The following is a 26609-nucleotide window of genomic DNA, read 5'->3' as shown; positions in this document are numbered from 1 at the left end:
CTGGAAGCGGATCCCGGCGGGGCGGCGCAGGCGCGGTGCGGGCGCGCTGACCTTCAGCGGGGCTGTGGTGGAGGCGCCGCCATGTTCGCCCGGGGCGCCGCGGTCGCGCTGGTCCAGCCGCAATGGTACCCGCACGGGCTGGGACGGGCGCTGTGGGGACGGGGGAACGCGTCCCGATGGCCGGGGCGGCTCTGCGGGGTGAGGGGGGAATGGTTTCCTTCGGCCGTGCGGTGCCTGGGGGCGGCGGGGTCGTGGCCCTGGGCGGCCCGTGAAGGGCTGTGGGCTCTGAGGGGTGGTGGCGGAGCGGGCACCGGGAGATGAGGGCAGCGGGAACCCGCAGGGATGGAGGGTTCGTCCGCCGTGAGAGGGAGCGCTCGGCCGGGGTGGGTGAATGGGACAGGCAAGGGTTAAAGGACAGGTTTGTAGGAGACCCTGCTCTGGACGGGAATTAGTGCGGCCTTCTTTGCTTCATTTTATTATTGCATTATATGCAGCTTTGTTTAAAATTATTTTTTTTATTTCTAACTTGCCCTTCTAATGCCCTCGTTTGCTTCGTGCCATTGCCCGAGGTGGTGGATAATGCATTAAATCTCCCACTTTACTCGGCAGTGCTGAGGCGCCGCCTCGAGTCCTGTGGCCCGTTCGGGGCCCCTCAATTCGGGAAGGACATTGGGGTGGTGGAGCGAGTTGGGAGAAGGGCAGTGGAACTGGGGAAGGGTCTGAAGCCCAAGTCCTCTGAAGAGTGGCTGAGGGAGCTGGGGAAGCTCAGCCTGGAGAAAAGGAGGCTCGGGGGTAACCATATCACTTCACAACTCCGTGACAGGAGAGTGCAGTCAGGTGGGAGTTGGCCTCTTCTGCCAGGCAGCCAGCGACAGGACACGAGGACACAGGTGTAGGATGGACATTAGGAGCAACTTGTTCACAGAAAGCGTGATTAGACATTGGAATGGGCAGCCCAGGGAGGTGGTGGAGTCACCGTCCCTGTGATGCCTTTTCCTGGTCTTAAAATCAAGAGTCAAACACGGTTAGAAGGGAAAAAGGTATTTTACCTTGGTATTTATTTTAAGGATCCATAGGTGCACTGTGTCCAGGTCAAATGCACCTCAATGCACACCTTCAAAAGATCCTGGTATGTCATTATAGGTCTTACTGATTAGCATATCTATCAAAAATTCCCCAATGAGAGGCTTGAATGAGCCCCCCCTCCCCAAGGAGCCTTCCCCTGGATGGCTCTATCTTGGTTTACAGAATGTGTTCTGGAGAGGACCTTGGGGTCTGGGGCACACTGATCCCTACCTACGAAGCTTCTAAGATGTTTCGTCTCCTGGCTGAACAAACAAGTCCAAGTATGTAGGCAAAAAGCACTAAGAATACAGAAGCTGTAAAAAGGTATAACGGGTAAAAAAAAAGGCAAGAAATCATCAAGTTATCACATCACCTGGAGGTGTCTAAAGAAAGACTGGATGTGGCACTCAGTGCCGTGGTTTAGTTGATAAAGTGGTGTTCGGTCATAGGTTGGACTTGATGATCTCAGAGGTCTTTTCCAACCTAATTGATTCTGTGAAATTGTATAAATGAGGGAAGGATGAAGGTGTGCATACAAGCCACAGGTCAGAGTGGCTTGTCTCCACCACAGATGTTTTTTAAGAAACAGCAAATCTTGAATTTTCATTGTTCTGAAGGGGACTTGCCCTTGGCAGGTTTGCTGGAGAGCTAGTGAATTATCCTAATTTATCCTGCATTCCTTTTCAGGGGCCAAGTCAGGAATATGGCAACGCTAAAAGACAGTAAGTAAAGATTTTGTTTGCTTTTAAGAGAGGAAAAACATTGCAGGACAACCATATGTTAAAACGTAATTCTGCTTAACCTCTGTTGGGTAAAATGGTTGTGATACATAACAATGATATATAGGCCTGCAGTCCTAATTACATTAAACAACTGTCCTTCAGAAACAGAATTGCTTGAAGGGGTTTTGGCACTAATCTAATGTCATTTCAGTTATTTTAAAAATAACCGTATCATATGTGCTGAAACAGATTTTTGTTTATCTCTAAGAATTAATTTAGTTTCTCTTATGTTTATTTCCTTGTGCTTTTATGCAGCATTTGGGGGGAGAAAGGGTTGACTGAATGGGTCTAGTTTGGTAATACTTTCTTAAACCATTCCTCGTAGTTCTTATATAAGGATATTGCCTTGGAGTTGTGGTTGTCTATGGGATACCTGTTTTGGTTTCTTTTTTCATTAGTGTTTTTATAAATGTCATTTTACCACAGTCTAAACAGAGGAGGAAATTTATTCTGTCTTCACACTACAGAGACTTTTTTTGTTTGTTTCCTCTGCTTGTCATCTGTGAAAGATTATATTATACCTCAAATGATATATTTGTGAAACAGGTGGTTGTGGAAGCAAAGAGAATTGTAAATAGACTCCATGTTGGGATAAATATTAAATGAATGCTATGTCTGAAGGAAGTAACATCTCTGTTGTAAAGATGAATTTGTGTTAGCCACATTTTTACTGCTTTCTTAGAGTAAATACTGAGGTCTTTCTTGAGGTTTATTTGTGCACTATTTATTTTTCTTCTTTGAGGAACATGGCAAAATAGTTTTGGATGGCTCTTGCTGGCATTTTGTTGTTTGGGTTTGAGTCATTATGCCCAGTACAGTCTGTGACCTTCAACTCTTAACCTTGCAGTCACCAGGCGTTTGAAGTCCATCAAGAACATCCAGAAGATCACCAAGTCCATGAAGATGGTTTCTGCAGCCAAATACGCAAGAGCTGAGAGGGAACTGAAGCCTGCGAGGGTCTATGGAATAGGGGCTCTGTGTGAGAGAACGTTCTTGCACTTTGTCATGTGGGAGCAGAAGAGGAGGTTTTCACAGTGGTGATAAAATGCTGAGGCTTTTTAACCTTCCAGTAGTCTATTTCCAAAAGAATTTGCACAGTGAACTTCACTGAGTGACATCTGATCAGAGCTGTGTCTGGCTTTGAACTGTTTCTCGCTCACATCTGGTCTGACCATGTGCAAACTTGGAACAATCATGAGGGAGATAAAATTAATCTGGCTGAGGTCTGAAAGCCCTTTGGAATTGTTTTTAGTTAGAATAATTCAGGGTATTTTTTATTACTTACTTGCTTTTTTTGGCACCCTTGAGAAACTTAATCTTTTTTTTTTTTTTTTCCCAGCTCTCTATGAGAAAGCAGAAATAAAGGCACCTGAGGACAAGAAGAAACACCTCCTTATTGGTGTGTCCTCTGACCGAGGCCTGTGTGGTGCTATCCATACGTCCATTGCTAAAACCTTGAAGAATGAGATTACTAACCTCTCAAATGCAGGGAAAGAGGTTATGGTGGTTGGAGTGGGTGACAAGATCAGAGGCCTGCTTCAAAGGTAAAAAGGATGGGGCCCAGAACTCACACCACAAAAGAGTTTTGTTTGGAGTTTTATTTGTTTGTCTGTGGCAGAAGTTTCAAGACCATTTAGAAGATTGTGTGCCACTGGCAGGAAATTCCGTATAAGGGAACTGTGCTAAATTCAAGTTTCTGTAAAAAAAAAAATCTGCAAATACCCTAAAAGTGGTTTTGATCATCTCACAATTTGGGAAACTGCTGCACAGCACTATTATATTCTTGAAATAAAAGTCTGAAAGCTGGCAACTTTTGAAGCTATTGTAATTTAACTAAAGGCAAAGTTTCTTTCAGACCTTAATTCAATAAAACTTTTAGTTCTGAATGCTCCTAAGTTACAGACAGTTATTCCTAGTAAGTCAGTCTTGCTGCCTTCTTGTACTGTGGAGCATCCACTTGGTTCTAACACAGGTTTGTTGTTGCTGCAGGACACATGGCAACTATTTCCTGCTGACATTCAAAGAGGTAGGACGGAGACCTCCGAGCTTTGGAGATGCTTCAGTCATTGCTTTAGAGCTGTTAAACTCTGGCTATGAATTTGATGAAGGTTCTGTCATCTACAATCGTTTCAGGTAAGGTTGAACTGAAACTTCAGTAGAAAAATATTTGGTAGAATGCTTCAAAGAGTATATTGGCCGGATGAAGTTATATGAAAACTGACTGTGATTTGGCATGTTCACTTTACTTCTTGATCTTGTTGTGTGTGAGGAACTTCTGGGTTGTTGTTTCTAGTGGCTGTGGTTGGAACTCCCTTTTGACTTGTGTATAGTGAAAGCTGTTCTATTTGCAGTCAGCACATCGTTGTGTCCATGTGGTATCTGAGATCTTTTCATCAGGGTTATCACAAAACTTTGTGGCATTAGAAAGCCAGAAGTTGTGTATTCTAATTTGATTTTAACCATTCAGTTTAGAGTTAGTTGAACTGAAGAGCCTATTTTGCTCTTTTTGTACAGGTCTGTCATCTCTTACAAGACCGATGAAAAGCCAATCTTCTCCTTTGAAACTGTGGCTGGCTCTGGTAAGTAGGGAACTAGAAACCACCAGTTATATGCAGTGCTAAATCACAGGAAAAGTACTCTGAAAATGGGAATATGGTATTAAAACATCTTATTATGGTGCTTGTATCATAAGTTTAACAGATGGTTTTATCTTGGCCAAGATCAGTTCAAGGCTGACTTACAAAGGTTCTGTGGGGCAAGGAGGTTAAAAGGAAAGGTGGTACTAATTCTGGTTTGAGATTCTGTCTCAAGCAAGAACTGTGCATATGTAAACTCTGTCAGTTCATTACTTCCAGCATGACCAACCTGAGTACTGAGTGACTTTGCACTGCTGGCTAAAAATACCCCAGAATGTTTCTGCAGCATTGTATGGGAAGATTAAACTTAATATGGCAATAATGTATTTTGTTTTGGTCAGAACTTGACTTTCCTAATGTTAAATTGAATTAAAACACATAAAATACATAACAAAATTATTACTAGCAGAGAGATTCTGAAGGTACACATAATATATGAAGAAAATCCCTCTGTGCTGCCTTAAGTATTGAAACAGCCCAGCCAAGTAGTCTTCTCCATGTCACTGTATTTTGCTGGAAGTAGTAAATCTTGGGTGTCTCTAAGTCTGCTCTTTCATGTTTTGCAGAAAGCCTAAGTATCTATGATGATATTGATGCTGATGTGCTGAGAAACTACCAGGAGTTCACACTAGCAAACATTCTGTACTACTCCCTGAAAGAATCCACCACCAGCGAGCAGAGCGCCAGGATGACTGCCATGGACAATGCCAGCAAGAATGCTTGTAAGCTACTCCCTGGGTTTTCCAGGACTTCAGTTGTTCAACAGGAAAGTGCTGACGTCCCTTTGTGTAATTCTGTGCTTCAAAAATCAGCTATTTTCTCTCTTAATTCCATTTTGAGTAGGTTTTTTTTGAGCCAATTCAGCTGAGATTCTATTTCAAACGTGAATTATATTTAGCCCCTGGAAAGAGGAATTGCTGTCAAGAAAGAAGCCCAGGACTGGAAGTGAAATAACAGATTATTTAAAAGGCATATGAAATACTAAACTAATTTTGTAATGGCTGAATATTCTCTATGCTCCTCTCATGTGGCTGCTCTGAGGATTTCCTGAATTTTTATGAATCTGTACCTACCGGTTCATCAAATATAATTAGTGCAGCACAATTAAAGGTGGGGAATTTGAATAATAGTTAAATAACACCTGTCATGGAGCAAGTAGAGAATATATGAGTATTCCTTGGAAGGATACTGGTGATTGTGTGAAGTTGATGTGATGTGCAACTGAGCTGCCTGGAAGGGTAGGCATGGCTCTGATGACCAGCTTGAAAGAAAGAGGTGATACCTTCTGTGTTTAAAAATAATTGAGAAAAAAATAATAATTCAGGAAAATCTGTTTCCTTTTGCCTCAACTTGAAGGAAATAACAATGTAGTTAATTGACAGTGAAATCTAATTTCAAAGCAAATGATGCATGCTTGTGTTATGTTACAATAAGCTATGTCATACCTGGTATTTACAAGTCTGTCAGCTGTTCTGCAGATGTTTCACTGACTAGGCGAATTCTGAGGTTCCTAGATTGTCTACTGCTAATATTACCTGTAGGGAAAAAATGTCAGGTGCACTAAGCCTCTTGATTTTTGCAGTGGTTTACAAGACAGTTGGATATTCTGCCCATGCAGCTTCTTCTTTATCTGCATTTGAACATCATTTTGTGTTTAAACTCCAATCTTACTTTTTCCAGCCGAGATGATTGACAAGTTGACCTTGACATTCAACCGCACCCGTCAAGCCGTCATCACCAAGGAGCTTATTGAGATCATCTCTGGTGCTGCTGCTCTGTGAGTATTTGTATGAACATGCAGTCAGAGCTGTTGCAGTCATGTCCTGCTTGTGTGCCAGGGTGATGGGCAAAGTTTGGGATTGTAGACCCTAAAACCAGAGGGAAGACAGTCTGTGGCATGGCTCCCAAGCTTTTCAACTTGTGCAGTTCTACTAACCAGAGCAAAGTTTGGCAGTTCTTTCTGACCAGATAGAGTTAAAAAGCTGGTAAAATAGATCTTCAGCCTCAACACATGTCCTTGCTTAGCCAGGTGAAGGTTTTCCTCTTTTTTGGCCTTTGGTGGATTTTCCCCCTCCTCCCTTTTACCTGGACATTTCCTACTTTGCCTGGTCAAATAGCCCAGTAGTGTTGAGTGGGAGAGAGCAAATGGGGTGACTGAAATGATTTTGGATAAATCAAGTGTTCAGAAGCTGAGAGTTTGGGAGTGTGTTTGCAAGGAGGGAATTTCCAGAATCTATTGTTATGGAATATGTATTTTGCTTGAAGTTCAGTATTTTGCTTGTTTGCCTAAGACTGAGGTTTTATGCACGTGTGTGCTGCAGGTTACAAATTTGTGGGCTCGAGACCACAATTTGTAACTGCATGTAGCTCATGTGTATTACTGTAACAGTTAAAAATTCGTGCTCTGTATGGAAATACATGTGTTCATATCCTGTGTATTTACAGAATGCCTGGAATATGTATTTTATATTATTTTGGTGCTGTATTGTGCTCCTCACAATACATTCGTGGTCATAAATCCGTGCAGAGTTTTGCCTGAATTTGCATGAGTTGCTTCCTAACCTGCTTGTTCTGTTTTTTCTCATAATACCATAACCAGGGATTAATCGGAAAAAGCGGTTCAGCCAAATCCAAGAGGTAAAGTTATGTCATAGAAACTGCATTGTGTTTTAAAATGAATTAACACAGAAAATCTGAAGTCAAATGAGGAAGTCAGAATTCGGTGGTCTTGGTCAGACAAAAACTTCTTCCTAAAGAGCTGTGAAATTGCCCGTTTCTAGTTTGAATGCCTGAACAAAGAGTTCTTAATTTTCAGTAATTTTAAGGAAAATATGTCCATGTATGGAGCATTAGATATAATTTTCTCTGGGGTTTTTTTTTCTGTATTATTGGATTCATTTGCAATTACTGTTTGAATTTTTGCATAGAGCCCTGACTTAATGCAATGACTTAAAAATGTCTGTATGTAAGATGTACCTAAAGAGGTTTCTGTAGCAAAGTGAACATCTTCAAAATTTAAAATGCAAGGAAAAATTCAAAATCTAAAATGTAAGAAAAAAAATAGATTTGATGAATAGTTTGGGGGGTGGTAAGGAATATTAGTGAAGTATTCAAACTGGGGGAGATAACAGTTTAAAATAAATACATAAATAAATGATAGGGTTTTAATTTGTTTCAATTTTCCTCACAGGTGAAGAGGAGCTGTTCTGAGCATATGTGGTTTAGCCTGCCTGTGTCTGTGTTAACAAGACTGCTCTGTTATCTTGTGAAGAAGTGGAAAAGCCCCAGAAATCTGTAAATTCTTACAATAAACCACCTCCATGAAACAGATCCTTTTGGTTGTCTGTGGAGCAAATGCTCTTGGAGTCTAAATATCTGGGTTGGGTTTGGTGTGCTTTGAAACTTTCTTTTTTAAAAGGCTGTGCTCTACATATTTGATTTATTTGCCATGTGAAATGTGTAAGTGGATGTTTCTTTTGAAGAGTGGAAGAGATTTTCTGACTTCATGCGGTCTTTGAAAGTGAAGTGACCTGCTTTGACAGGTACATTGTATTGTAGGCTGAAGGAGGATACTAGAATAACCTCTTCATCACACAGTTGCAACACTGATCTCTCTTATTTGAATTTTGTATTGCTACTATTTCCAGATGTTCACGTTGTAAAATTAACTGATCTCATTAGGTGAGTAACTATATTTAGAATGCCCACTGTTTACAGCATGGTCAGTGTGTGTATAGAAATATGTATGTCAGAGGGCTGGGGCATCTCTGCTGTGGAGACAACCTGAGAATTTTGTTCAGCCTGGAGAAGGTTCCAGGGAGACCTTCCAGCACCTGAAGGAGCTCCAGGAGAGCTGGAAAGGGACTTTGGACAAGGGCATGGAGCGACAGGACAAGGGGGAGTGGCTTTCAACTGACAGAGGGCAGGGTTAGAGGGGCTATTGGGAAGGAGTTTTTTACTGTGAGGGTGGTGAGGCCCCTGGCACAGGTTGCCCAGAGAAGCTCATACTGGTCCCAGTATGGAGGCCTGAGGGCCACCACCCTCAGGACCTTGAGCTGTTGACCAGACCAGGAGCTTCAGGACTTTGTTCTGGGTCCAGGTCCTGCTCTTCAGGCTACAGATGTGAGATGTGAGTGTGACTGATACAACAGACCGGGCTCTTGACTGACTGATCAACAGACTACTGATAAACGAAAGCGCAAATTTGTGAACTAATAAAGTTCTAGTACTAGACTTCTATTATTTACAGTTCTGTCCTCTGTGCTCTGATTAGTTACATGCAACTACTGAGTTACAGTTTAGCCCTTGTGTATCTCCACAGCCACCACTGAGTAACAGCTCTGCTGCTTCTCCTTGTGCCTCCTACACCACTCAGTTACTGTAAATTTTGTTTCTGGATCCTTTTTGCCACTGTAGTTCCATCCTTTCCCTACTTGTTTTTTTTTTTCCCCAATTAAACAACTCGCCCAGAAACACTTTTTCCTCATTGCTTTGGTGTTCTCATGCTAATGTTTCTACTGCCCAGGTAATCTTGGCCTTAAATATCATCATTTACATACCTGTCTGCTTACAGGTGATCTTGCAAGTCCCCTTCAAGTATTGGAAGGGGCTCCAAGTTCCCCCTGAAGCCTTCCTCAGACTCCACAACCCCAGCTCGCTCAGTCTGTGTCCAGGGCAGAGGTATTTCACTCCTTGGGGCATATTTGTGACCTCTGCTGGCCTTGCTCTGGCAGCTCCATCTTCTTTGAGTTCTGAGTTCCCCAGAACTGGGTGCAGGACTCCAGCTGCAGTCAGAGGGCAGAGCAGAGGGGAGGAATAGCCTCCCTCGATCTGCTGTCCAGTTATTTAATTAAGGGTCTTCACCCAGAAAGTTTAATGCCAAGGTCCTGACAGCGAACACCTGATGGCTGTAGGTGTGATCTGCCTGAGGAGACAACCGTGCAGTGAGGGGAAACACAGTGAGGGCAAGCACTGACATCTGCCTCCTCCATCCAGCTGGAAAGAAAAAATGAGAAAACCTTCCTGGGCAGCCTGTTCCAGTGCTCTGCCACCCTCCACGTAAGGAAGTTCTTCCTCGTGATGAGGTGAAACTTCGTGTGTTTTAGTTGATGACCATTGCTCTGTGTCCTGTCACTGGACACCACTTAGAAGAGTCTGGCACCATCGTCTTGACAGCTGTCACTGGGATATATTGGGATATTTATATCTATTTAGAGGTATTGAGATTATGTATAGAGATCATAGACTCACGGGCTGGTTTGGGTTAGAAGGGATCATCTTGCTGCACCCACTGCAAAGGACAGGGACACTTCACTAACCCAGGTTGCTCAGAGCCCCATCCAACCTGACTTTGAATATTGCCAGGATTGGGGCATCCACAGCTTCTCTGGGCAACCTGTGCCCAGTGTTTCACCACCCTCCCAGTGAAGAATTTCTTCCCCATATCCCATCTAAAACTACTCTCAGTTTGAAGCCATTCCGCCTTGTCCTGTCACCGCGTGCACTTGTAAATAGTCTTGCCACAACCTTCCTGTAAGTTCCCTTCAGGCACGGGGAGACATCTGGCGATACTGAGATACTGATATTGATTATTTATATTATCCCGACCCCAGCGCGTCCCCGCAGCGCTCCGGGACGCGGCATTTGCCGACCGGGCGCTGTTTCCGCGCTCCGCGCCCCGCCCCGCTCGATGCGCTCGGCGCTGGAGCGGCGCTGCCTGGCGGGGGCGGGGCGGCGCCAAGATGGCGGCGGCGATGGCGGCGGTGGCGGGCGGTGCGTGAGAGCTCCCGCGGCCCCCGGCCCCGGCGGGATGTGCGAGACCTACTCCCGCTGGCTGCTGCGGGTGTCGGTGGCGCAGATCTGCCAGGCCCTCGGCTGGGACTCGGTGCAGGTCTCGGCCTGCGACCTCCTCACCGACGTGCTGCAGCGGTACCTGCAGGGGCTGGGCCGGGGCTGCCACCGCTACTGCGAGCTCTGTGAGTGAGGGCTGGGGTTGGGCCGGGGGGAATGCGGCTGGACACGGTCCTGGGAGGCCACTGTGAGTGGCCCTGCTGAGCAGAGCCCAGACTGAGTGAGCTCTGTGAGCCCTGACAGTCTCGGCCATCCCGCCAAGGAAGCAGCGCTGGGGGCTGCCGGGGCAGGGCAGGAGCACGGGGAGGTGGGATCTGGGCAGGGCAGGAGGGCACAAGGGAGTGGTTTGGGTAGTGCTGGGGTCTGGGGGTCAGGGCAGGAGGGCACGGGGAAGTGGGATTTCGGTAGTGCTGGGGTCTGGGCGACAGTGTAGGAGAGTACGGGGAGGTGGGATCTGGGCAGGGCAGGAGGGCACAGGGAGGTGGGATTTGGGCAGGGTTCTGGGGGACAGGGCAGGAGGGTACAGGGAGGTGGGATTTGGGCAGGGCTCTGGGGGACAGGGCAGCAGGGTACAGGGAGGTGGGTTTGGGCAGTCCTGGGGGCCCTGGGAGGGGGTCTGTGGGGGAAGGCGGTGGGGTATCCGTGGAGGCATGGGAGGGGCAGCTGGAAGCTGCTTGTCAGGCAGTGCGAGGAGCTGGGGGTGCTTGGCAGGGGAGGGTCATGGAGGTGTGGTCATTTGGGTAGGGCAGGAGAGTGCGGGGAGGTGGGGTTTGGGCAGTGCTGGGCTCTGTGGGTCAGTGGGTGCGAGGTGTGGATTTGGGGAAGATCAGTCCATGGGCCGGGGCTAGGGGCTATGGGGAAGGGGGACCAGGCTGTGGAGCAGTGCACAGGACTGAGGGGATGGGGAGGGAAGCCGTGGGGCACTGCTGGGGCGCAAGAGAGCCCTGATGCCGGGGAGGACTGTGGTGCAGTGGGTCTGGGTATCGGCGAGGAGTTGGGACTGTGGGGCTGGAGGTGGAGGAAAGGAGGCTCTGTGGCTGTGGGTCTGGGGTGTGGGGACATGGGGCTGCTGTCCCAGTCTTCGGCTACAGTGTGTAGGGTGCTGGGGAGGGGGAGAGGGGAATGTTGGCCCCGTTGCTGGGCTGTTCTGAATCTGGGAGGGGGGTGAACTGGGGGGAGAAGGGGCAGCCAGTTCCCTTTTCCTGGTGGGATGTGTGCATGGGAGGATGTGGTGCTGTGTTGTTGTGGCTCATCTTTGGGTTATCTTTTGTGCCCTGGGGGCAGTGGGGACGGGGCCCACTGCAGGTGGGGGTGTGTGTGTAGGGTTCATTGTTCTGGCACAAGGGGAAGTGCTGAGGTTGGAGGGTGCAAAGTTTGGACTCCCTCCTGCATGGGTAGGGAGAGGTGTGGCTGGAAGTCCTATTGCTGGGGCTGGAGTGCTCTGGGTTGGGAATGTGTGTATAGAGGGGGGAAGCAGTGGTACTGTGGGACTGGGAACATGTGTATGGGGAATGTGGGAAGGCAGGGATGCACTAACATGTTTCTTGGGGGAAGTGGAGCTGTAGTGCATAGGATGTGGGAGTGTGACAGGGCTGCACATGATGGGTGTGGAGTATGTGTGTGCAGAAGGGGTGGATTCGGCTGGGGATAGTTTAGTGCACGTGGCATGAGGTGTGAGCGTCCTCATGTGGATGCAGTGGAAGAGGTTTGGCTGCATATGTGGGGGACTGGAGTTAGCCAATGCTGCCATTGAGGTGCTGCAGAAGGAGCTGGATGTGACGGTGGGGGGCAGGATGCCCAGAGCCTCACTGGGTTTGGGGTGAGATAGTGCTGGAGTGGGAGTGTGGAAGGGGTAAGTTTACAGCAAGTGGGAGAAGAGAAAGAAGAGAAGTCTGGGAATCAATGCCAAGGACTGCTGGCTGTGTCACACAGGAGTGTGGTATGTGAGTGTTGATGAGATTGGGAAGGGAGTACCACTGCTGGGTCTGGGTCTACAGTATAGGATGCAGTTGTGTGTCCCTTGGGATTGTGAGTGTCCCTGCAGAGCCTGCAGTGGAGGTACTGAGGGGTTGGATGTCCTGCTGGTACTTGAAGAACATGGGGTGTGGGAGGACGGGATGTCCAGTTCCTTGCTGGGTCAGTAATGCTGCAAGTGGGGATGAGAGGGTGGTAGGGGTGTGCTGGGTCTGGGAGTGTCAGGAAGGGGTGCTGGTGGGTTGGAAGGGTGGGGGGAGGTGGCAGTCTGGCAGGAGAGGGAGGCTGTCAGGGTCACTGCTGGGTGTAAACACAGGAGATGTTGTGGAGAATGTGGAGCAAGGCTCAGGCTGTCAGTGTGGTTGGAGGGTCATGAGTCTGTGTGTGTGGAGGAGGCCTTTGCTGCCCTACGTGTGGGGCAGGGAGGGTGTCATGGGGCAGAGATTGGTATGCAGAGAGGTCCTGCTGGATCTGTAAGTTTTAGGAGGCAAATGAAGGGAAATCTCCATAGCAGAGGGACTTTGGGGAGCAAGGGTACCCTGGAGAGGTGGGTATAGGCCGCGTGTGCCTGGAAAAACAGGGCTGCTTGTGCCTCCTGTGCCAAAAGGGACATGTTCCCCCTTCCTTTGGCATGCTGGAGAGCTGTGGCATTGGGGGCAGCTGCTGCATGTGTCCTGTACTTGTGGAGGGAAAAGTCCTGGAGAGCCCATGGGGCAGAGGTCAGAGGAGTTGGGTCTGGCAGGGGTTGGAGCTGGAATGGATAATTGATTGCTTGCCTGAAGTGCTGGGTAGGGAGAAGGTGACACACTGATGGTGGATTTGGGGCTGCTGTAGCCACCACCAGTTCAGAGAATGTGCTGGGGCCTGCAGGAGTTTACTGGAGAGGTAACAGGGATGGCAGCACCAGTGGGAACATTTGCCAGCACTTGTGTCCAAGCTGTGGGAACTGTGCTAATGAGGTGTCACAGCCACAGGTGAGAGGAAAATCAGAGGCAAGCTGGTGGAGGGTTGGATGCAGCTTCAAGATCCAAGGAACTGTGAGGCCTCTGTGTGTTGGATTGCTCTGCAGGGGTGAGTTGGGAGAGTGTGCAGAGCTGGGAAGCTCAGTGTGGGTGGCTTGGTCAGGAGAGGAGCAACCACAGGCTAAAAGTGCTGTTGCTGGAAGTTGTGTACCTTCTCTGAAGAAGGGAAGAGAAGTTTTCACTGCTGCAGGGATCTCCCATGAAGCAAGTGATGAGCTGAGTGTACCTGGTCCTGTCTCTGCTCCATCATTTCAGGAATAATTGAGATTGAGTCTGGCACTGCCAGTGTCACCAAGCTTAGGAGGGACTTGGTGCTGCAAACTGGATTTCTCAGGTTGAATAGGTTTACTTGTACAAGCTTTCCCCAAATTTGAGAACAAGTTCATCCAGAAATGGGACTGTGCAATATTAACCCGTATCTCTGAGCAGCACAAGTGCAGCTGCTGCAGCTCTGAAGTTTGTAGGCCAATCCACATAGAAATGATCTTCAAAGCAATTAAAGGAGACCACAGAGAGGGTTTGGGAGGATGGAGTTATGGGGTGAAAAAGAAACTCATGTGGGCTTGGTCAGAGCTGTCCTTTGATAGGGTTAGTACAAATATTGGGGAAGATGTTTGTACAACTGAGAAGAAAAGACACAGAGATGATGCAAATAAAACTTTCTCCTTCTGATGCTGTGGATTGGAAGTTTGCAGAGCTCGGTTATCCCTCTCTTGCTTTGGGTTTCCTTACCAAAGGTGGGGAAAGGCATTTTTCCACTCTAGGAATGGGGAAGGAAGTACCACAAGTATCACAATCTTTTTGTTGTTGTTTTTTTGTTGTTGTTGTTTTTTTTTCCAGAGACGGGGAATATGCTGTTTTCATGCCAGTGATGTGGTATTTTTTGTATTGCCTCTCTTTAAATGATCCCTGTATTTCTTTTTTTAAAAAGGTTTGTAAAACGACATCTTAATACCGAGCTGACATCTCCCTGCGATTTCAGAATTGTTTCCTTTTGCTCCTAAAATAAGTTACTGTACAAACCCAGCTCTGGATGAATGAGTTGAATTCTGCCATGGTTTTGCATAAGTAGAATTAATTAAATTCCAATTGTAGCATCTTTATTGTCAGGGCGTTATCTCGGAGTCAAACCAGTGGGGTTTGAGTTAGCAGGGCTGTCAGCTGAGGGACATAATCTTTGTGTTCCAAACTGAATGGATTTACTCTGACGTAGTTGAGACACCGTGGTATCGCTGTGAAAAGCCTGTCATCGCTGCTCACGTGTTCTCTCACTTGCAGAAGAAAATGATGGCTCTCCCAGCTGGGTTAGATCTTTGTTCCAGCTGTTATATCCCATTAGGAGAGCTGCATTCAAGATTTTCATTACTTTTCTGCTGTTGTTTCTTTGCATTTGCAGTAGCTGTAGTTGATGGGAGCTTCTGCGGCTGCAAAGAGAAGGCAAAAGGATTTGCAAAGCGGGTTTGAGATGTGTTTGATGCCGTGAAATGCTTCTGAATGCTGTGTTGGGGGTGGAGGAGAGGCTGAACTTACAGGGAGAAAATCAGGGTTTTCCTCTTAAGGTACACCATATTATGCTGCTCAAATTTGTGGAAAGCTTGTCAGAGGAACACCATTCAATGTGCTGGGTGCTGTTTTATCCTAAAATTTAAATTAAATATTTGAAAACCAGTGTTGGAGTATGTAATTAGGGTATCGGGCTGCAAAACAAACTGATGTAGTGTGGTTTCTGAGAGCAGAGTTCTGCATTGTTGTTGTTGGTTTTAAGCAGAGGTGAAAAGGGAAAAGCTCCCTGTTAGGTGCCACTTTGTTTTGCACTCCTGTTTCACAGGTTTGATAGAGGTGTGGCAGAGCTGGTGCTTTGGGTTATCTGCTCTGGATTGTATAGGTTGGGTTTTTTTATACTGGGGAGCTGTCCATGAGGACAGATCAGAATCTGCTTTGTTTGCCATGAGTTTAGATATTGTAGCTTGGCAGTGGGGTGGTGGGTTATAGACATGCAGAGTATATCATGTTTTACCTCTTAACTTAACATACCAGTGAGGGAGTTCAGTTTCCATTATATTTATGTGGGTGGTGCAGTTCATGGGAGGGATGAGGAGGGGAATTGTGGCTCATGCCCCGCAAAGCCTCATTTTCCTGTTACATTGCTCTAAAAACCAGTCAGATAGAAGCTACTTAGCTTCTATCACTGAGGGCACCTGGGCATATTTCAACAGGACAAATTTAGATTATCTGCTGCTAAATCAAGAAGTGTAATAAACTGGATAATTAACATTTTGAATCTAGAAGTGGATTTTACAATACTCTTTCCTTCAATTTTGAGTGCTGAGCATATGCTTGGATATATTGTGCTTTTATATTTCTTTTCCTCCTGAGATTTGCTGACAGTTAGGAAATAAAGTTTAAAAGTTGGTCTTTAGTTTCATATTGTTTGACTACTTTTTTGAAGATTATTTTTATGCAAACATAGAATTGTAGAATATCTCAAGTTGGAAGGGACCCATATGGATCATTGAGTCCACGTCTCTGCTCTTTGCAGGACTAAATACTAATTATATATACATATAAAAATATTAATGACTATATTGAAATTGGTATTATTAATGCAACTGCATTTTTATTGAAAGGCAGGTTCTGATCTGGTGAGCACAATATTTTAACTGGAAGGAAAAATTGCTGATATTGCAAAATGTTTTCCAGGGCAGAACTGGCTCCAAAACTGCTTCAGTGTCTGCACAGTCTCTCCTGTAAACTTGATTATAGCAAAGGGAGAATGCAAACAGCAGACCAATATTTTCATTGGCAATTACCACAGAGGAGAGAGTTCACCTGGCATCAGCCAATTTTTTTATTTCTTTGTAATGTCAAAGTTACCTCATATGTTTTCTTTGGTTTTGTTCTTTTTTTTAGTTATTTCATTCTTATCACTATACAATAATAATCTCTATCAAAGGGTTAGATTTTGGTGATCAATTTAAATGAGCTGATTCCCTCTGCTGGTCTTTGAATGACTTCGTAACAAGGATCTATCTTGGGCCCATAACATTCATTACAAGTGTACATTTTTTGTCCTGATAACCTTAAGTGTTGATGTTTTTGACCTAATTAACTTCTTACTGGCCACTAATATAAAGAAAGACAACATGTTTTTTTTTGCTTGACGTTTCTGAGGTTACTGGGAGAAGGAGCAAACTCTGAGCACCAGTAGCAAGAAGAGGCTTTTGCCTGTCTGGTGACTACATTAATAGGACCATTTTTTCCCCACTTAAGTGCATTTAAGTAAGGCATCTATACTTTCTGAATAACCTGTTATGACTCTACTGGATGGAAGCAGTGTTGTCTCCTTGAAACAGTTATCCTGGAGTAACTTCTTGTGATGTGCTGGAGCACAAGGAATCTGTGATAGAGCCTGTAATTAAAATACCAAGGAGCTATACCTAATAATTTGCTGGTTAAAATAAAATTTAAAAAAAAATCTCTTTTATAGCAGCCGTAAGGGGGAATGCTGAGCTATTTATAACACGTCTACATGTTGCATGGGTGGTGACTCATTAATTTTTCTCAGTATATTTATTACAGAACTGTAGTTGCTTCCTTTAAGAAACCTGGCATGAAATTAAAAGCTCTTCTGTTCTGTACTTACTCGCCTGTTAAATATTCACTCATTCGTACGAACTTTCGGCCAGGGAGGAGGAGGTGATGGGGGCGAGTTTGACAAAAGGAAATCAGCTATTCCTGAGACTGAATTTAAGGAAAGTAAGACAGTTCCCTAACTCCCACACACCCCCTCACAGTGCCTTTGGATGACATGAGCACTGGCCAGCTTGTTTGCTGGAGGAATTCTTGTGACTTTTGCAAAAATAACTAGGCTTTAGGAGCTTCTCAAAATTCCTTTTCCCCACAGCCCAAACCCTTGTTTGTAGGGGAGTTTAGTGCTTCATGTTCCTCCTTCTGTTTGGTTTGGTTTTCCTTGTGGACAGGTTGGTTCATCTGCAGGTGATGCTGAGCAGTGGGGCTCAGGGCTGGATAACTTTCCACACATACTCTGTCTGCCTGGATTCTCTTTGCCCATCATTTCAGTCCAGTACATTTTTGGGATGTAATTCCATGTGCAGATTCCTCCTCAGCTGGTGCTTGTTCTCATGCCCAGGGAAGCTGAGAGTATTGTAGTAGCATAGCCGTTCCCACAGGTTTCTGGTGAGCTGTTTTGAGACCTAGTGGTCTTAATTTAGCTCTGCTGCTGCCACAGTTTTACCAGTTTTGGAGCACTCAGTTCCCATTCAGGGAGACAGTGCAGCTTAAAAGCTTGTGAGAAAGGTATTTTCCTAGTTCATTGTTGATGGGGTATAAGGAGGAGAGTTGTAACTTGCTGGATAAACTGTTCCCAACTCCTTCCACCTCTTCCCAGTCCTGAACAATGATAGTATTTAAAGCGTTGTGGTATAAAGAACAGCAAGAGACTGGAAACCAAAGCTCTGAAGTGCTTGTGATCTGGCACTGACTTGCGGTGTGACATTGGATTAATTATTTCACTGGGAGGCTTCAGCATCTGAGTTTTTAAACTGAGGATAGCACAGATATCTGAAGAATAGTGAGGTAAGTTCAGTATGCACAGATTAAACTTTTTTCTTGGCATCATTTGCTTACAGAAAAAAGCCTAAGACTAAATGAAACAGCAGGAGAGGTTACATGTTTGTCAGCATTCCCTTTCATTTGTCTGGCTTCTGCTATTTTACTGATTTTTTTATTAAGCCAGAGAGTGAAGAGAAATGCTAAATTGTTGAAATGAGTGTAAAGTCTTTATTTGAGGAATTACATTTAACACGTTTTTGTGCTGTGATAATTTCCAATTGATAATAGGTTTGACTTTAAATACAGATATGAATACAGACCTGAAACTTTTTTGAACACTTCTGTCACTGAGGACACTCTGTCTTGAAAAGAAGGGTTAACTGCTCCATCCTTTCATCCCTCTGACAGTTGCAGGTTTAAACACTGTTTTTGGCTTTCAATCAATCTTATGACTTGGCATTGTCTTTTTGGAGGCAAATGTCAAAGCTGTGGGAAAATTGAATCTTCTTTGGGGTTTTTTTGGTCACCTTTTGAACCCAGTTTCTAGCACACATAATTGTTTCATGATACAGTTGTTAAATATTTCCATGCTTCAGTTACAGTTAGTAGCTGCTTCTTTGCCACGTGTTCTTAAAAAGCAGTTGTTGAAGGAATTCCTTTTTAGTATTTATCACTTGCTAATCATGTCAGCACACTTTTCTGGAGGTTAAAGATAGATCATGTGCAGATCTAGGAAAAGACCTTTGAAAAGTTTTCCCCAAGTTTTTCTTTTCACCTGTCAAACTTGTACCTGTTCAATCTTGACACCTTAGAAGATGCTTCAGTGAATTCACAGGTTCCTTCATAGCCTGAAGAGCAACTAAAAGCAACAACTCAAAATTTCTTAGTGGTGTCAACTATCTGAATTTAATTTTTTAAGCATAAAACATGGTTTTTTTCCCCCCTAATAACTATAAGGATCTCAACTACTCTGGAGTGGTGATATCCTCATGTAATTATGTGGATACAGGTCTGGAGTTTGCAGAGGAAACTGGTATTGCACATGTACCAGGTATTACCCAAACACAAACTCCGCGGTGGTTCTCACCCTGTTCACATTCCAGCTACAGCAGGGTAAAACTGGCGGTAACTTGGTCTGATCTCCCTTTTAGCTGTGGAAAGAATTAAAATGCAGGCGAGACTTACCCAGAGTCACACAAGAGGCCAGTGTTGGAGAACTGAGAATCAACCCCATAATCTGAGCATTACCCTTATCTTCACCACAAGACTTAAGAAGGGAAATTCTAGAACAAGATTCTCATTTTCTAAATGTACCTGCAGGCATGAGGTGGCTGGGGGGTGGAATTCATGCAGTGATGTGAGAACCAGCCCCCTCAGCTGCCTCGGCTTCAAGATAAACCAAGAAGAGATTAGGTTAAAGGACAAACAAAAGAGCATCCCCCCGTTATCTGAAGCCAGGGCTCCACAATAGCCATTGTGTTCCTTCAAATAAGCACAGGCTGCTTTTCCATAATTCCTTTTTGAAGTAAATCACAGCTTATCATCATGTAGGGATGTAATATCTTCATAAGCCAATTCTACAGAATTGTAATAATTCAGTATCTCATTTTATTGAATTAAAAATCATGTTTGCGGTTTACAGCATTGGTTTTGGGTTATTGTAGTTACAAAAAGTCAAGGAGAGACTTGAAGTGGTGCCTTGGCTGTCAAAGCCAGGTGTCCAGTTCTCTCTCCAGAGGCCTTTCGAGGGATTTTCCTTTGTCAAGTCAGGGAAACTAAGGTACTTGGAGGACTTTCTGCAAGTGTAATTTAAAGCTTTGAGCCAAGTTAATTGTGTAGCACAAACTGCATCCTCTGTTGAACTGTTTTCTTGGAGATCATATTAAATAAGGATCCCAACTGCCTAGCCAGTGAGGTTTCACTGTGCTTTTTGTGAAGAAAGTAAGATTTTTGCTGTCGAATCAAACTTAAGTTGCACCCCAGGAAATCAGCCCCCGAAGTTTAGTGTAAATATTCTCTCCTCATCAGACCACTACTTAATATTCCTCTCTTTTATCCAGGAGGTATAGCTAACCAGTAGGTAAAGGGGCTCATAGTTTCTGAAGCCTGTAGATTTCATCTGGTGGAAAGATACTTTGTGAAGGTTTCTTATTTATCAAAAGACTTTTTTTTTCTCCTTGTAAACTATAGTCAGTTCAAAAAAATGAAATTGTTCCTCTTGTAAGTTGAGAAACAATGTTTGATCTGTTCCATACTGGTAAAGAGCACTTTCTGCATATGGGGGTCATGTGGTGTTAATTGACTGTTGCCAGGTAAAGCTGTCTGTTGCTGTTCCCTCGTTTTGGCTTGATTTGCTTCTTGGAGTGCAGTTCTTTAATGGTATGATTTGAAACAAAGTGATGGCTCAAAACAAAACCCTTCTGAAAGTAAACCTGGTAGAACTGTGGGGTGGTAAATCCATCTGTCTTACTGGTGGTGAGCTGGGGGACTCACTAGTCTCGAAGCATCTTCAGGTCAAATATTTTAACCTCGATTCTTGTGAAAATATTGTTCTTCTGTTGTTTTTTTTTGTTCCAGATGGCCGCACAGATCCAATTTTGGATGACGTAGGCGATGCTTTCAAGCTTATGGGGGTTAACCTGCATGAGCTGGAAGATTACATACACAATATTGAACCTGTCACTTTTGCACATCAAATCCCTTCGTTCCCTGTCAGCAAGAACAATGTCCTACAGTTCCCCCAGCCGGGAAGTAAGGATGCGGAAGAGAGGAAGGAGTACATCCCTGACTACCTGCCACCTATTGTCTCCTCTCAAGAAGGTGCGAAATTAATCCTCTGCTTTCAGTTTTGGTGTGTTTGGGTATTTGTGGGCATCCCCCAGGAGCTCGAGCTGTGCTGCCCCACGGCAGTGGCTCAGGAAGGACCTGGGGGGTGTTACACAAGCAAGGTTGCAAAACAGATAGCAGTGCTGTGGCAAGTTTGTTTTCCACTCTTTTCACTTTCCAGATTAACTTGTGCCAAAAATTCACCGTGTTAACCCTTGTTTCTATAATGCATTCTAAATTTTAAGTTTTCGGATGACAGTAGAAATGAGTGCTTTGCATTACCTTTTATGTGTTAGCCTCCCCCTTGTGCATCCTGCAAGAGCTTCTGTAATTTGGTAAAGGTAGGAAAAGGAAGAGCTGGTGAGACTGGCACAGCATTTCCTGCTCCTGACAGCTGTTTCTCCTTACTTGTAACAAATTTCACTAAAAAACCCAAAACCAACCAACCAAAAAAACCTCATTTTCAAGTTAAAATGAATTCAGCTTCAAAATATGGAAGTAAGAGTATTTTAGAGGTATTGTACTGGCTTCTAATTCTGATTGCTAATGTTGATTAGGGTTTCATCTTCACTGTTCCAGCTGCTCCTTCCCTTTCTTGTCCCACAGAGGCAAAGGTTGAGGAAGCAGTGAAGCCAACTATAAAAGTGCTATGAGCTGGAACTAACCTGAGAATTTTGACTGTGGCAGGGGAAAAAACAAAATTGTTTTCTCTATTTTTCAGCTGTTTGAGACTTGATTGCTAATAAGATAAACCTTTAAGATATATGGCCCAGTCTGACTCTCCGTTTGAATAGTGAACAGCACACAACTGTACTTTGTGTGGAAATAAATATATATAAGCTTGTGGGTATAAAAATCCCAGGCAGAAGAACTTAATTTTCCGAAAGAGTCTAAGGAACAGGTGCAACTTGCACGAGATAGTTAATTGAGAATTTTTTGGGAATAGAACGTCTATCATGCTCTATTTGCATATTCTTTTTTTTAAGAACGAAGGTCTCAAAGTCTGCCTGTTGAAATAGGTGTAAAAATTCTACCTGGTGTAAGGATTAACATAAACAACATCACCTTATTGAATAAAGAAATCCATTGCTGTGCTACAACAAATGTGGCACAAGGCAGTATTCCAGTGATTTAGAAAGTGTGAGTTCAGGCTTTCTTACATCATGTTCAGCTACAAGGATGCAGTTGCTGCATGCTCCAGTTAGACCAAGTGAAATTGTGATAAGGAACAGGTATCTGAGGAACAGGTACTGAGTTTTGTGTGTTCTGGACAAATATGCTTATTCCAGTAACAAGGTGAGGACTTACTTATCCTGGTATTTCTGAGGCTCCGTAGACTTCAGTTTTCTGTTTCCTTTAGCTGTGTTTTATAGAGCAATAGCATTTCAGTGTTTCTTGCCTTAATACAACCCAGGAAATGGGACTGCTGTTCAAAACAGAAATACTTTCTTAACTTGGTAAGGAGATCCTAAATTCTCACCCTTGTGAAGTTTGTTAAAAGGGTTGTCTTAAAAATCTAACAATGAGCTCTCTCAAACCAGGAAGAGGCAAACAAAATGTAAATATCATATATGTGCACAGTGTATATAGAAGAAGAGTACAGAGGAAGAAGACTTTGAGAAGTGAATAGGGATTTTAGCTGCCCTGTTCTGGCTACTTTCTTTAGCCTGATTTTTCAGGAAGTAAACAAACACCATTCTGTCAGAGAAATCTGGCATCTTTGAAGTGTAACAAGTTGCCCAGCAGTTCTGCACTTGTTATAGGTTTTTTTCCCTTGGAAAATCATACTTTAAAATATGCAAGAAAAGTCAAATCCAGCGAGGCTCAAAGCAGCTGTAGACAAATATCTGAGCATGGGGAGGGAGAGATGAGAGTTACAGACTCAGCCTGACAATACACACAAAGAGAGGCTAAAAATTGAAATGGGGACAGCTGTGCTTTTTCTTTTTTTTCTATATGTAACTTTTTATACTCTTTCTCTGGCAAGTTAGATCCAGGAGTTAGATTTTAGCAGTCCTTATAAATAATGTATGAATCCTTTTAACACCTGAAGCAAGAAGATATTATTTCCAAAGTTGGATGAGAACCAGGAAAACTTCTGATGCCTAAGGGTAGTATATCAGAGGACCTATAGACACACACAACTTGTAAAAATGAATAAAATATTTTTTTTAATGGAAATTTAAAGGAAGCATTAAATAACAGTTGCTGAATGCATATTTGTTATACTTGATTTAAAAGATTTACAGTTGAGGACGTTTTAATTTTGAATTAAGTGTTTTCTGAAAATGGTGTTCGTGCGCTGTGGTTTGTTTTTGAAAGGGACGAGGTGGATCACAAAACTGCTGTATATGTTTTGTTCTATGTTATTCTAAGTAAAATTTGGAAGAAAAACCTACTTTTGCAAATTAAAGGACTGCGTTGTAGAAATACTGAAGAATTGCAGAAGCCATTTAAATACTTTGCAATATTTTATAGTGTAGAAAAAAAATATGCAGCTGCTCAGATTGTGCAGTCCATAATATTTGAGTTGCTTTGAGTAGGCAATAATTAGTAATGGAGGAAGGCTTTGTGCACATTAGGGTGTGTGATGTAAATCTTTCTGTGACTTAAAGGAGTCGTTAGCAGGACCCATTATGTCCCATTTTATATAGAAACCTAAAGCTCAGCTCAGGTACAAGTATTTGTTTACTGTTAGGGGTCAGAAATTATGAGTGCTGATATATTTTACTAATAATGTAGCCACGACTTTTAGTAAAAAAAAAAGCTCTTTTTTCAGTATTGTTAATTTAAAAACCAAACCAAAGCAGTGTTCAGTCTGCGCCACGACCAGTAGGTGTTGCTACCCTCCTTCCCAAAAGTCCTTTAGTTCTGCACATGTAACCAACTCCTTATTTCCACTTACTCCAGAACTGGTGGTGGTTCAGGCTATGCAGAGGCTGCCCAGCAGCTCAAGAGATGTCTTAGTTATCATTGCCAGAGAATCCATAAAAGCAAAAAACCCATCCAGCCCGAGAGGAGCCATCTCCTTCATTGTACTCAGTAGTAAGAAATTCTGAAAGAGCCCCGAGTGATTCCTGAAATTGTAGGGAAAAGGGAGGAAGGCAAATAAGTTTTCAAGATCTCTAATTTGTGTCAGTCGGGGGTTCAGTTCAGTGATACGTGTTGTTCCAAGAAAGCAGAAAATGTATCTTGCCTTTAATATGGAGTGCAAACTCTAACCAAATGCTGGAGCTGTGACGATCTGCATATATAATTCTGTATATTATAAAACAATCTGACTCAGTATTGCCATGGAAGATGTTGGGTTTTTAGCAGTACTTTTACAAAGGACACTGAAGGGATAATTTTATGCCAATGTATCATGATGTTAGCTGTCTGCCTATTTTTAATTAGTCTCCTTTTTGTTTTTGAGTTAGTTTAGCACTGTTGTCACTAAAATGTCATGGTAAACTTGTAAGACAGATTTAAAAAGGAGAAAAAAATAAATTAGTTACAAAACATGATGGTCATGCTTTATTTCTTGTGCTTTAATGCAAGAGAACATACATTTTGCAATAATAAATCAACTTCATGGAATTTGTTGATTGCATTTGAAGCAAAACAGTTAATGCTGAAACTAGGCCAGCTGAGAAAGCCCAGATACTTCTCCACAGCTAATAATAATCACAATTACATTTTGTGATAATGTTGAGAGCCCTGAGTCCTGGTGCTGTAAGAACATGTAGCATTCTCCATGATTAAAACAAAGAAAAGTGAGGTGGGATTCCTGCCTGTGCCACAGTATCCTTATTTTTAAACTTCCTGGAATTAATTTCTACTTGTGCTTGCTGCCCCTTTTTATTACCTCATTAAAAAAAAAAAATTATTTGTTTTTGTTTTAAATAACCACTCTATGTCAACTGCTCTCTTTTTGTGGCTTTTTGAAGTCACAGACTTCATCCCTACTTCTCTGTCTGGAAAACTGAAGAAAGCACGTTGGTTTTGTGTGTGCAATGCTGTTCATAGTCTGTGGTGTCTGCATTAGACCCTCATTCCTCTTTTACACCGTAATTGTGCTGGGGCACATGAGCGGGATATGAGGCAGAAGACATGAGAGTCTTTTCCCACTAGTTTAGGTATTTTGTGGGGAGAAGGGTAGCTTTTAGAGAGTCAGACTTTCTCCTCAGTTCCAGCTGCATTTTTTTCTGCCCTCTGCTTCGTACCGCTTCACTCCCACTCCTAGAGGTGTTCAGCTCCTTTCCCTTAAAAACGATCTGGAAATGAATGTAATTTTTACCAGGCACTACATTTTGTTGTCTTTCATTCCTGGTAATGTGTGCTTAAGCACTGGCATTGTATTTCTGATCATTGAGTCAGGACAAGTTCTTGGCACAGTTTACAAATTCAGATTTATTTGTAGCCTTTCCTGTCAGAGCATTTTATTTCCCTGTCAGATCAAAGCATAAAATTGCTGATCTTCTTACAGTCCTGCCTTTTCCCCTCTTTGCTGCTTATGTGATGTTAGAACCTGTTACCTACCAAAACCTGATGTTTCCAGCCATCTGGAAGCATGGAAACCTAGCTGTCAAATTACAGCTCATCTCAGCACATCTCTAGTGTTTGCCACGGTAGCTGCTGATCTTGTTTGAATTGATGAGAATCGGGGGTGCTGGTGAAGCCAGGTGCTAATCAAAAGAACACATTTTTGTGTCTAGGTTCTACCAGTGCTAGAATTGTGATTGTATAAAGCATTAAGCATCAGGGTGACAAAAAATGTAAGTGTCGAGCTCCAGTGGGAAATAGATGAGAACTTTAGAATTATCACTGCCCCTTCAGTCTGGCGGTGCTTTCTGTGGCCAGAACTGAATGTAGCAAGTTGTGGATCTCAGACCAGAGTGATTTCAATCTCTGGTTTCTCCAAGTGTTGAACGAAGCCAATCTCTCTTTGTAAATCAGCGTGTGATGGGCTTTTAAAGGGATCCTGGGGTATCCGCTTTGCCGTTTTGGTAACACAGGTCTCACTGACGGCACTTTTAAACCTTTCTGCCTTTCCCCAGGTCTAGTTTAACCCCACAGGCTAACTCTCCCTCATTCTAGCAGCTGCACTGACGATTTTAAAGCAGCAATGATCTTTTCAACAGAGCTTTTTCAGTATAGGTGGTTAGGAAAGCACCACTCCTCGACAAACAGGTACTGTGTATTCAAGCAGTTTGAAGAGTTAAAGAAAGCCCTGCCAGGCTGTGAAGATTTTGCTCCTGGTTGCTCACCGTGCCTGGTTGCTGATACTCGCAGGCATCCTTTAGCTGTGTGTGCAGTGTGTTCAGAGAGTCAGACTCTGATTGCTTTTGTGAGGAGTGATCCTCACGTCTGCAGCAGCCCAGCAAGGAAGGAGCAACAGGAGAAACAGACAAAATGAGAAAGGCAGCCAAGCTTGAGATGCAGCCAGAAGAAAGGCATTGGGAAAGAGCCAATCGGAGAGGGAGGTTTCAAAGGAAAAAAGGAAAATACGAGACAGGAACAAAAAAAAGTGTACAGAAAATGTGCCTGGTTTAAATCTTGCCATTAGACAGAAAAATAACTTTCCTGGAAGGCGTGCTGATAAAGCTGTAATTGGGAGGACAACTGTATCTTCACCTTTTCTTAAGAAGTTGTATCATAATCGAAACCATAATTTCCAGTGAAATCCTGCAAGTAAGGATTTAATGAAGTTGGGTTTTTTTAAATGTGGAGTTAAATAGACTTTCACAGGAGAGCTTCTTTAGTTTGCAGCACTTGGAGAAAAAAAAAAAAATCAATGTAATAAGTGCCATAGTAAAACTTTATCTGTGGCAGGAACTAAATCACATAGTTGGGATCCGTAGACTGTGGAGACAGAGACAGGCACTATTTTATATTGTCTA

General features: G+C 43.7%; 2 protein-coding genes across 3 annotated transcripts in view; both read left to right on the top strand.

Moving 5' to 3' along the window:
* The first annotated feature begins 8 nt into the window (after window positions 1-8).
* On the top strand, window positions 9-7813 carry ATP5F1C (ATP synthase F1 subunit gamma). Of its 2 annotated transcripts, XM_032105901.1 has the most exons (10): window positions 10-125; window positions 1753-1787; window positions 2695-2826; window positions 3187-3391; window positions 3837-3980; window positions 4362-4426; window positions 5050-5205; window positions 6164-6260; window positions 7083-7120; window positions 7674-7813. In XM_032105901.1, the coding sequence occupies exons 1-9, from the start codon at window positions 82-84 to the stop codon at window positions 7087-7089; spliced, it is 885 nt and encodes a 294-aa protein (XP_031961792.1). In that variant the 5' UTR covers window positions 10-81; the 3' UTR covers window positions 7090-7120; window positions 7674-7813. The 2 variants fall into 2 exon arrangements, with proteins under 2 accessions (XP_031961793.1, XP_031961792.1); XM_032105902.1 differs by lacking the exon at window positions 7083-7120 and having other exon boundaries at window positions 9-125; window positions 7674-7811.
* Window positions 7814-10217: 2404 nt separating this feature from the next.
* TAF3 (TATA-box binding protein associated factor 3) overlaps window positions 10218-26609 on the top strand; it is a 114553-nt gene continuing 98161 nt past the window's right edge. Inside the window, exons 1-2 of the mRNA XM_032106616.1 lie at window positions 10218-10458; window positions 20479-20721. Coding sequence (XP_031962507.1) covers window positions 10293-10458; window positions 20479-20721 — 409 coding nt within the window. The 5' untranslated portion in view covers window positions 10218-10292. The remainder of the gene's footprint in view (window positions 10459-20478; window positions 20722-26609) is intronic.

Source organism: Corvus moneduloides, chromosome 4 (assembly GCF_009650955.1).
Source record: "Corvus moneduloides isolate bCorMon1 chromosome 4, bCorMon1.pri, whole genome shotgun sequence".
Lineage (NCBI taxonomy): Eukaryota > Metazoa > Chordata > Aves > Passeriformes > Corvidae > Corvus > Corvus moneduloides.
Note: the sequence above shows the minus strand (reverse complement) of the source record. Positions and strands in the feature narration are given on the sequence as shown.